Below are 11,556 nucleotides of genomic sequence, written 5' to 3' on the forward strand. Positions count from 1 at the left end.
AGTATTTTTGGTGGATACTTTAAATACTCATGTATTTAAAGTATTTTGGTGCATACTTTAAGTACTCATGTATTTAAAGTATTTTGGTGGACACTCTAAATGCTAAATTCTTTTTTGTAATGTGCTGCTTTGAATGTACATGTTAAATTTATGCTTTTGTCTTCCTTTACAGAAACAAAAAGCTTTTGAAAACAAAAAGAAGAAAGGGTGGAAGAGGAGGCCAGGACCCAGGCCTCCATCCCCACAGGAGCGAAGCTGCACCTGGGAGGTCCCCTCCCACTCCAACTCTCACCCTGGGGCCCGACTGCCCACCTCCTCCTCCTCCTCCTCCCCCCAACGGCCCTTCCTCCTCCTCTTCCTCCTGCTCCTCCTCCTCTTCTTCTTCTTCCTCCTCGCGCAGCGGCCAAAGAGGCCAGTACATCCCCAACCTGGCCGAACGAAGGCGGGACGATCTCTCTGAAGAGATCAACAACCTCAGAGAGAAGGTCATGAAGCAGTCAGAGGAGAACAACAACCTGCAGAACCAGGTGCAGAAACTCACGGAGGAGAACACCTCCCTCCGTGAGCAAGTGGAGCCCGCCCCTCAGGATGAGGAGGATGACCTCGAGCTCCGAGGTGCTGCGGCGGCCGCTGCCCCGCCCACTCCCATAGAGGAAGAGTGCCCAGATGACCTTCCCGAGAAGTTTGACGGCAACCCAGACATGCTGGTTCCTTTCATGGCCCAATGCCAGCTCTTCATGGAAAAGAGCACCCGAGATTTCTCAGTCGATCGCGTCCGCGTCTGCTTCGTGACCAGCATGATGACCGGCCGTGCCGCCCGCTGGGCCTCCGCGAAGCTGGAGCGATCCCACTACCTGATGCACAACTACCCAGCCTTCATGACCGAGATGAAGCACGTCTTTGAAGACCCTCAGAGGCGGGAGGCTGCCAAACGCAAGATCAGACGTCTGCGCCAAGGCATGGGGTCAGTCATCGACTATTCCAACGCCTTCCAGATGATTGCCCAGGACCTGGATTGGAATGAGCCCGCCCTGATTGACCAGTACCACGAGGGCCTCAGCGACCACATCCAGGCGGAGCTGTCGCGCCTTGAAGTGGCCAAGTCGCTGTCCGCACTGATAGGCCAGTGCATCCACATCGAGAGGAGGCTGGCCAGAGCAGCCGCGGCGCGCAAGCCTCGCTCCCCGCCGCGCGCGCTCGTTCTGCCGCACATCACCAGCCACCACCAGGTAGATCCCACCGAGCCTGTGGGAGGTGCCCGCATGCGCCTGACCCAGGAAGAAAAGGAACGACGCAGAAAGCTGAACCTTTGCCTCTACTGTGGGAATGGAGGTCACTACGCCGACAACTGTCCTGCCAAGGCCTCAAAGGCTTCGCCGGCGGGAAACTCCCCGGCCCCGCTGTAGAGGGACCTTCAGCGACCGGGCCAGAATTAATAAGGTCCCCACAAGATGATGCTTCATCTCCACACTTGCAAGTGATGCTCCAGATTCATCTTCCGGGCAGACACACCCTGTTCGTCCGAGCCATGATCGATTCTGGTGCTTCTGGCAACTTCATCGATCACGAGTACGTTGCCCAAAATGGGATTCCTCTGAGAGTCAAGGACTGGCCGATACTTGTGGAAGCAATTGACGGACGTCCCATAGCATCGGGCCCTGTTGTCCACGAAACACATGACCTGATCGTTGACCTGGGAGATCACCGCGAGGTGCTGTCATTCGACGTGACTCAGTCTCCGTTCTTCCCCGTTGTCCTCGGGGTGCGCTGGCTGAGCACACACGACCCCAACATCACGTGGAGCACCCGATCTATCGTCTTTGATTCTGAATATTGCCGATACCACTGCCGGATGTACTCTCCGATACCACCGTCGCTCCCCCCACCAGCGCAGCCGTCCTTCTACTACCCAGTGGATGGATACAGAGTTTACCAACCAGTGAGGTACTACTACGTCCAGAACGTGTACACTCCGGTGGATGAAAACGTCTACCCAGATCACCGTCTGGTTGACCCGACCATAGAGATGATCCCTGGAGCACACAGTATCCCCAGCGGACACGTGTACTCGCTGTCCGAGCCTGAAATGGCAGCTCTGCGAGATTTCGTGGCCAGAAACGTGAAAGATGGGCTGATCACCCCAACGATCGCCCCCAACGGAGCCCAAGTTCTCCAGGTGAAAAGGGGGTGGAAACTGCAAGTTTCCTACGACTGCCGAGCTCCCAACAACTTCACCATCCAGAATCAGTATCCTCGACTCTCTATTCCAAATTTGGATGACCAGGCTCACCTGGCGACATATACTGAATACGTACCTCAGATACCTGGATACCAAACGTACCCCACCTATGCCACGTACCCGACCTACCCGGTAGGATTCGCCTGGTACCCAGTGGGGCGAGACGGACACGGGCGATCGCTCTATGTCCCCGTGATGATCACCTGGAATCCGCATTGGTACCGCCAGCCTCCGGTACCCCAGTATCCGCCGCCGCAGCCGCCGCCGCCGCCGCCGCCTCCGCCGCCGCCGCCGTCTTACAGCACCATGTGAGCACTTGTCGTGTCCTTCGAGATCTCTGCCCTCACATTTACTCCTGTTCAGCTTCTCAACCAATGACTGTGTGCCAAATTGGGCTACTGCATCTTCAGGCCAAACCTGAGGCACGGTCCTCTCTGAAACGGCTACGGAAAGGTCAGGGCCACCCTGGACGGGCACACGTCCTGAAAAGCACCAAAAGAGCGACAGAGCATTTACCAACAAATTCTCTCTTGGTTTTCCACCGTAACTGCCAACATAACGAAAATTCGTTGAAATCTCTGTCACCATCTGAATTAATAGGCTGCCAGATTCCACCTTTAACATTTACAGAGAAGCTGATACAAACACAGGAAATGCTGATTTCTCTATGGAGGGGGAGATACAGAGGAGGAGGAGGAGGACATGACTTGCAGTTTCGGTACCCTCTTTACATCATTGGAGGACCGACGCCTTATTAAGGAAGCCAGAATTGTTGGTGCAGTGTAAAACGGCTTCCGTGATCTTTTTGCTGCACCCTTAGAAACTTCACCATCTTCAGACTCCACATTCATGGTTCCGTTAATTCTCAAGGAGCAGCAACTAGACTGGTTCTCCCAGGAGCAGGCAAACCCCCTGCAACAGCAACACCTCAGGCCTCAGAAGGAAGTGCTCTCTCAGAAGGGACTCTGGCATGTTTAGAGTGTGCCTTCACACCCTGGTGCAAACCACATGTACCCAAGAACTCTGGCTTTCTCACAACACCTTACCATCATCATGCCAGTAATGGCTTCCATGAAGTGTTAAACCCGGTAATTAGAGACTATTGGTGATTACGTTTTGGTCACGCACGAGGGTTAATGAGTAGCAGCAAATCAAAAGGATTCCTAACCCATACCCACCTCTTAAGAGACTGAGTTAATGCTACCAATTTGTCCATCAGAAGAAATTTCACGGGTGTTGTTAACGGGCTGGAAGAGCCTCATCTGAAGTCTTGGAAGCATCTCTCCATGTGTCTGCCTCCATTTGCATCTGGGCATTTCATCAGCAGTCCCCTCACTAGACTATAGCATTAGGATGCTTAGAGAGGGGACACGAATTTAGCACCCAGACCCACACTCCTATGCCTGCGAGGGATATCTTTGAAGAAGAGGGATTGAGGCACTGGACATGGCCTTGAAGATACGGACTTCTTTTGTGAGCTTTAAATCCAGAGAGTGACCTGATGGGTAACCACTTTAAAAGAATCAAGAGTTCACACAACGGAAAGCGGTCCCCTCTAGGGGATGGAGAGGATAATAAGCTGCCAATGAATGAAAGGCCTCGAAGCAACTCAAATGACTCAAAGCAACGGACAACACAAGTGTTGTCTTCAGTCTGGTGATGACGTCTAGTCTCCTGGATGCTTTGTGCTAACCTGGGACTGCCTGACTTCTTTAGCCTGGTCTATTGCTACTACCTTGAACTGTTTGTCTAACCTTTCTCTTTGTTTAATTCTTTACTACTGCCATTAACCCTGCTGCAGGATTCGTGTCATCTTTCCTGCCTGGTTGCTGAGACTCCATTTTGCTGCCATGCACGGAGGAGAAAGAGGCAGGCTTCAAGGGGCATGTGTTTCAATACACAACGTCCAATTGCCAAAACACAGTTTGAGCAGTAGGCCGTGTGGTACATATTTCCAATTGCTTATCATGAAGAGGAGTCCAACGGTGAAGTTTCATTTTTCATCCACATCATCTTTCATACATTCATTATCGTCCCCCCCCATTCTTGCATGTTTAAATACTTAAAAGTTTTAGCTGTAGATTAGTGGTGTCTTTTAACAGTGTTTTAAAGTGGTGACTGCTTTCAGAAGTTATTTCCATTGAATTACAAAGTTCTATCCAATTCTTACTGTTAAACTAATTAAAATGGATAAGTTAACATAGTATAAAATATTTTACTGTGAACTTCTCTTACAACACTGTGAATGAGAGTCCTCAGAACTGGAGTATTTGTATAGTGGTTTATCCCGTTAACCTTCAGTCTTCTATTTTAACATATACAAGTTCAATTTTATCAATTGGGCCTTTAACAAGTCACACAAAAAGATTTACAAATCCAAAGAAGATAACTAATTGGCTAGTTAATTCCAAAAACGTTTCCTCCCCCCCCCCCCCTTCAGTGGAATCAGAAAGCTTGTCAGTCACCCACGTGTATTAGAGTAATTACTTTTAAAATGGTGCGTTTGTGCTTCTGGACTATTTTGAAGCGTCACTTCAGTTTACCTCAGATCAATCCATCATCCATACATTTGATTCAAGTTGTTTTGTGTCAGACTTACAGTTGTCAATTGATCTTCAAGCTGCAGAGGACCTAGAAGTAGGTCATTTGTCTGCAGCCCTGTGGCATGTGCACACGGACATTTGCCATCACCGCAAGCAAACACCTGGAGACGTTGACCAACGAAAGCAGCGGTCAGGGAGAGCATGGTGATGGGGATGAAGACCCTGACGCACATTTGGCTGTTTAGTAAAGCTTGTGGAAAACTTTGGGCAGTGTGTACTATGCTTTATTGCTATATATACTCTCTATTATACTATCTATAAATGTAGGTGTTAAGAATAAGTAATTTCAAATTTATTCTATAGTATCAGGATTTAATAAGTTTCCTTTCACTGAATTTATTTTGTTGCTGTTGATTATGTTAATTGGACACTTTTTTTGGCATTTTTCCCACAAAAATGCCTTTATTCATTAGAAAGGAAAGAGCAAAGGAATTAAATCTCTAAGGGAGTTAGAAAGGGAGCAAAATAAAGCATAAAGGACATAAATAAATCAGCATATCAGCATTATTAAGCAAAGCCGGTAGTCGACCTTTTTGAAACAAATTGGCAAACGTGATTAACTTTTGACCCAAATTTTCAGTGTTCATGAAATCAAGGAAGAAGAAGATATGAGCTCCCATTGTTGGGCGACCCTGGAGAGAACTAGTGAACGTCATCACACTAGGATATTGAGATGGAGGAAGTTTACATACATTTCTGAAGGGTCAATTTAGTTTGAGCAATGAGGTATTTGTATTGGATGCTGGAAAACAGAGAATTAGTTTGATTCAATCATGCAAGGTGGCACAATGGATAAAGAGGGCACATCTGTATCGTGCAGTTTGGATTTGTTTTTAAGTTTGCAGGTACCTCTTGGGCTCCTGGATTGATCTGGTTGTCATCCACCACAGACATCGAACATCAGATGCAGTTCCAAGATTGGCAACAGAGAACACTGCTGGAAAGACCCGGACAAAAATGAAGGATCACCTGCCGTGATGAAGAGCTGGGTGGGAACCGTTTATCTAAAGAATGAACATCTAGTGGGGTTGAAAGTTCTTTGTTGTCTCGGATTGTAGAAAACGATCAATTGAATTGGTCTGTGGAAATTGCGTTGTTTTTATTTCTTTATGTAATCATTTAAGTAATAGGGGATATATATAATGATAAGTATTTTAGGGTGGGAGGGACTATTAAGTAATCTTAAGTGGGTGGGGTTAGTTTAAAAGTTAGCATGATATTATGTATTAGATAACTCTATAAGTGGACATGTGTACTTACTTGTGATCCTTTACCCTATGATTGCTACCCTTAAAGATTTCAAATAAACTCAGAGGGAACTGCAGAGAGATCAACCTATTTAGGGCAGATTGGACATGGACAAAACTCTAGTGGGAAAAAGTTCAAAGATGATTAGATAAATCATTTAGAAGAGGCTCTTTGCCCTGGGTGTTAACTCCAGGGGTCCAGATTGTGAGCAAAGCCTTTGGAGAGTTACAGGATGAGTAGGTACTCTTTGAAAAATTCTTGCTGGAATGAAACTGGTAATGATGGAAGGTAAATATTTATGGAAGTTACCGGAAAGTGATGATGCCCCTGTCAGTGGCCCTCCTACTTACCCCTGCCTCCTCTCCCTACCACCTCCCTACCCTTCCCCATTTTATTGCTGTATTTCTCTCTATTTACTAATATTGTATTGATGTTATAATAAAAATTCAATTAATAAAGATTTAGTGGTTAAGTGCAAACTGTGTCCTGATCATTTCAGCGTCCACCGACATTAAAGGAACAGGGTGAGGGTGTGGAGTGGGGGAGGGGGAGGAAGGGAGATGGGAGGGTAGGGCAATGGGGGTGGGGAAGTGGAGAGGGTGAGGGGAGGAAAGGAGAGGGGAGGGTGAAGCAATGGGGGTGGGGCAGGGGAGAGGGTCTGGGAGCCTAGAGGGAGGGTGGGGGTAAGTTTGGAAGTGGGGGGTCGTATAAAGAACACGTTAAACAACCCAGTATCAATTACCCAGAATACTCCAGGAAATCAACTAAATTATTCCCAGATGCAAAACTTTAACATATAAAGTAAAAATAAAGCACCACCATTAATGCTTTATGAATATAATATAAAAACATTAAGATGCAAAACTTTAACATATAAAGCCACATAATGGTGATTCTATTAAGAAAATAAACTTTTAATATGAATCCCTCATGGAATACTTGATATTTATTAATAGAAAAATTATAAAATCATTAAGGACTGAAAGGAAGACATACTAATGAAATAAGATGGAGATGAATAATAAGATAATATTAAATAAGATGGGAAATGAACATGTGGATTTTTAAAATACCAATTAACGTTAACAGTGATCATGAAAGTCATATGAAGAAAAGGGACAAATGGGGTCCATGAGGCACTCATCCTATCATATTTCAAAACCTAATGACATCAGAGTTTGTAATAGTTTGCATACAAAACACTGACCAAGGGACACTTAATGTGCCAGTTTCAAGGGGTTGCTGGATTCATATGACATGGTGGTCGCATAAACAATGGTTTATTGGGAAGGATACATGGGAGATGGTGACTAAATGAAAAGAGCTGGGACTAATGATGAAAACACACAATTAAAAACTCTCACCTTGGAAGCAGGCTACCCTGGATAGTTGTCCACTCAGCCCAGAGTACACAGACTTTCACAGGTATGTAGAGTGATGGGTGGAACTGGGGAAACTGGGAGTGGGGGCACAATCAAATGCCTGCATAGGGGTTACTTATAATTTACACAATATGATGTAAAAACTATCAACCAGATCAGTTTGAAAGAAAATGGAGTGAAATACGTCATAGAAAGATAGATACCACATGTTTTCACTCTTATGTGGATCCTGAGAAACTTAAGAGAAGGCCATGGGGGAGGGGAAGGGAAAAAAAAAAGAGGTTAGACAGGGAGGGAGCCAAAACATAAGAGACTCTTAAAAACTAAGAACAAACTGAGGGTTGATGGGGGGCGGGTGTTGGGTATTGAGGAGAGCACCTGTTGGGATGAGCACTGGGTGTTGTATGGAAACCAATTTGACAATAAATTTCATATTTAAAAAAAAAAAGAAAATGGAAATATCCTATTCACCCTTGTTTTATGACACCTAGGCTCCTCCCCATCCTGACCTCCCCCTCTCTCCATAAACCATGTAATTAGAGGGGCCTGGGTGGCTCAGGTCATGATCCCAGAGTGGTGGGTTTGAGCCCCCTGTTTGGCTCTGTAATGAGTGTGGAGCCTGCTTAGGGTTCTCTCTCTGTCCCCCTCCCCCACTCGCATGCTCACATGCTCTCTCTCTCTCTCTCCCTCTCAAGAGACAAAATTAAAAAAAAAAACCATGTAGGGACACTTGGGTGGCTCAGTCAGTTGAGCGTCTGACTTTGGCTCAGGTCATGATCACCCGGTTCTTGAATTCAATCCCCCCATCTGGCTCACTGCTGTCAGCACAAAGCCTACTTCGGATCCTCTGTACCCCATCCCCTCTCAAAAATGAACAAACTTTCAAAGAAAACCCATATAATTAAAGCTTAAGTGAAACAAACAAAAAGTTGCTGAACCTCAACATTGTATTAAGTTAGATTATGCAACTGTATCACAAGGCAAGTCTAGATCATTAAACTTATTTTGTTTAGCAAAGGCAATATTTGTTAAAATACATGAACAGTTTTATAAAAGAAGTGGCTTCTCAGTGGTATCAACAAGGTCTGTTTTGTAGCTATACAAATTACATAAAGAATCCCTTTTATCCAGCATAGTTGAGGCAAATAATTAGTCAAAAGCAATTGTTTAAAATGAAGACTACGTTGTTTAACTTAACACATACAAATATACTTTCATTGATCAATCTTGATAGAGACCTGTGTCTCACTCATTGGAGGTCTTACCTTTCTTGAATAAATTATATTAGTAATACAAAATAAGTTACACAGCAATGAGAAAATACACACCTTTTAAAAACATAAAATTAATCAAATATGAGCGTGGAGAAGAATCACTTTTGACCCATACATCAAAAAATACACTATAGGTGCCTAGGTGGCTCAGTGGGTTGAGTGCCTGACTTTTGATATCGGCTCAGGTGATGATCCCAGGGTTGTGGGATGGAGCCCAATTTCCTAATATTTTCTTGAAGAAATAAACACCCAACCCCCACCCTTAACCCCTTTTCCATCTTCTTTGAATATATGTAGAAAAGAATCTGGATGAAAATAAATACATATGTGTATGTCTGTGTGACTGTGTATGTGTCTGTGTCTGTATATTTATTGATTTCCAACTTCTTTAAATATATGTAAAAGAGAATCCGAATGCAAGTAAATAAATAAATGTGTGTGTGTGTCTTTTTGTATGTCCATATATTTATTGATTTCTGGCTTCTTTAAATACATATAGGAATGTATCTGGAAAATAAATAAATAAATAAATAAATAAGTGTGTGTGTGTTTAAATATATATAGAAATGTCTCTGGAAATCAATCAATTAATCAATCACCCATGTGCCCTTTGTGTGCCTGTATATTTATTGATCTGGCTTCTTTAAATATAAACAGAGGAGCGCCTGGGTGAAGTCAGTTGGTGAAGCATCTGACTTCAGGTCATTATCTCCTGGTTCTTGAGTTTGAGCCTTGCATCAGGCTCTCTGCTGTTAGCATAGAGCCTACTTCAGATCCTCTGTCCCACTCTCTCTGCCTCTCCCCTGCTTGCACTCTCTCTCTCTCTCAAAAATAAATAAACATTAAAAAAATGTTTAAATATATATAGAAAAGAATGTGGATGGAAATAAATAGATAAGGTATATATATATCTGTGTGTGTGTGTGTGTCTGCGTCTGTATAATAATTGACTTACGGGCTCTTTGAATACATGTAGAAAAGAAACGTGATGAAAATTAATTAATTAATTAATTAAATGCATGTGTGTGTACATTTATTGATTGCTGCCTTCTTTAAATATATATGGAAATGAATCTACATATAAATAAATAAATGTGTGTGTGTGTGTGTGTGTGTGTATTTATTGATTTCCGGATTCTTTGAATATGTAGAAAAGAGTCTGGATGGAAATAAATAAATGAATAGTGATTGTATGTGTTTGTGTGTGTATGCATGTGTATGTTTATTAATTTCTGGCTCCTCTAAATATGATATAGAAAAGAATCTGGATAGAAATAAATAAATAAATAAATAAATATGTGTGTCTGTGTGTCTGTGTGTCTGTGTGTGTCTGTGTGTATGTGTGCCTGAGTATTCACTGATTTCTTTCATTGTGCCAGACACTAGACCAGGATTTGGGGGATGCAGTACTGGGCACAGACACTGGGCTAGTACAGTTGAAGGATGAGCACCCAAGGATTCTCCAGCTAGAATACCCCAACTGCTCTTGGGCACCATAGTTGCCCAAGTCTTCTTTGAACAGGTATTACGTAATCATCATTCAGTGCAAACAAAGGATCTCTATTAATTTGGGCCGTTTAAGTTATTTCTTTAGATATGCCAAATTTCTTAAATGGTTTTTATTTTGATTAGTGTTTAATTGAGAATTAGGAAGGATCAATAAGAGAAAAGGAGGCTACGTGGCTCTTTCCTCCCAAAGAGTTCCCAAGAAAAGAACTCTTTTAGCACACAGTAGAGCTCCCTAATTATGTTGCCAGATAATCCCTAGAGACAGGTGACACAGGTGCATCTAGAATGCTGCTTTCTGGCAAATCAGTAGAGTTTACAGAATACCATGTGCACCCATGGCAATAACTCCAAGAGAAAGCAAGAGAACCTCTGGAAGATCATTAATTACTGTTTTATATCTGGCCTTAGATAAGAAAATCACTGAATTCGAATTAATTATTACTTGTATAACTTTGTATCCTTGTTCTTCTCAAGCAGTTCATGTCATGCCAGGAAAAAAAAATAGGGGCATTATACTCAAAAACAGCTCCTTATGAAAATTCATTATAGGTAAAAATTATTTTTTAAAATAATAAAACCACTTTTTCTTCTATTTCTAAGAGGTTTCAACTTTATTTAAATCTTATTTACATCAACCTTGTGTTAGAGTAAGTCTAATAAGGTAGCACAACAGCCTACATTCTAGGCCAAAATATATTTTAAGACTGTGCTTTACTCATTTCTGTAACTTTGAGTCATCTGAGTACCACCCCAAGTTTCAACAGTACCCGCAGTTCTTAAGATTAATCACAGTAGAGTGATGGCATTTTACTAGATTTAGGACCACAAAATTGGCATATCAAATTACCCCATCAGTCCAGCACTGAAATAATGCCCATTTCTGAGAATTAGGTTTAAGCCTTGTTAGCAGGGGCTAAACCTCATCAAATTCCAATGTTGGGGTTGGGAAAGTGTTCACTGATTATCTCTCTCCCTTTTGGAACTTACTCGAAAATGAACATGGGAAGTTAGATGTGAATTAAACAATTGTTTTTAAATTGAGATATAATTGACATATAACACATTAGCTTCAAGTGTACAAGGTAATAATTCAATATGTGTATATATTATGAAATGATCACAAGAAATCTAGCTAACATCCATCACCAGTTTAAAATTTTTTTGTTATAATGAGGGTTTTAAAGATATACTCATTTAGCAACTTTCCAATATACAATAAATACAATATTATTAACTATAGACACCATGCTGTACATTACATCCCCAGGACTTATTTATTTAATAACAAGAATTTTTACCTT

General features: G+C 42.8%; 1 protein-coding gene across 1 annotated transcript in view; it reads left to right on the forward strand.

The window, feature by feature from the left end:
* The window catches only part of PEG10 (paternally expressed 10), a 13,112-nt gene extending 6,543 nt beyond the window's left edge, over positions 1-6,569 (forward strand). The window contains 2 exon segments of the mRNA XM_049641483.1: positions 173-1,377; positions 1,380-6,569. Of these exon segments, the coding sequence (XP_049497440.1) occupies positions 173-1,377; positions 1,380-2,551 (2,377 nt within the window). The 3' untranslated portion in view covers positions 2,552-6,569.
* Positions 6,570-11,556: the final 4,987 nt, after the last annotated feature.

Source organism: Panthera uncia, chromosome A2 (assembly GCF_023721935.1).
Source record: "Panthera uncia isolate 11264 chromosome A2, Puncia_PCG_1.0, whole genome shotgun sequence".
Lineage (NCBI taxonomy): Eukaryota > Metazoa > Chordata > Mammalia > Carnivora > Felidae > Panthera > Panthera uncia.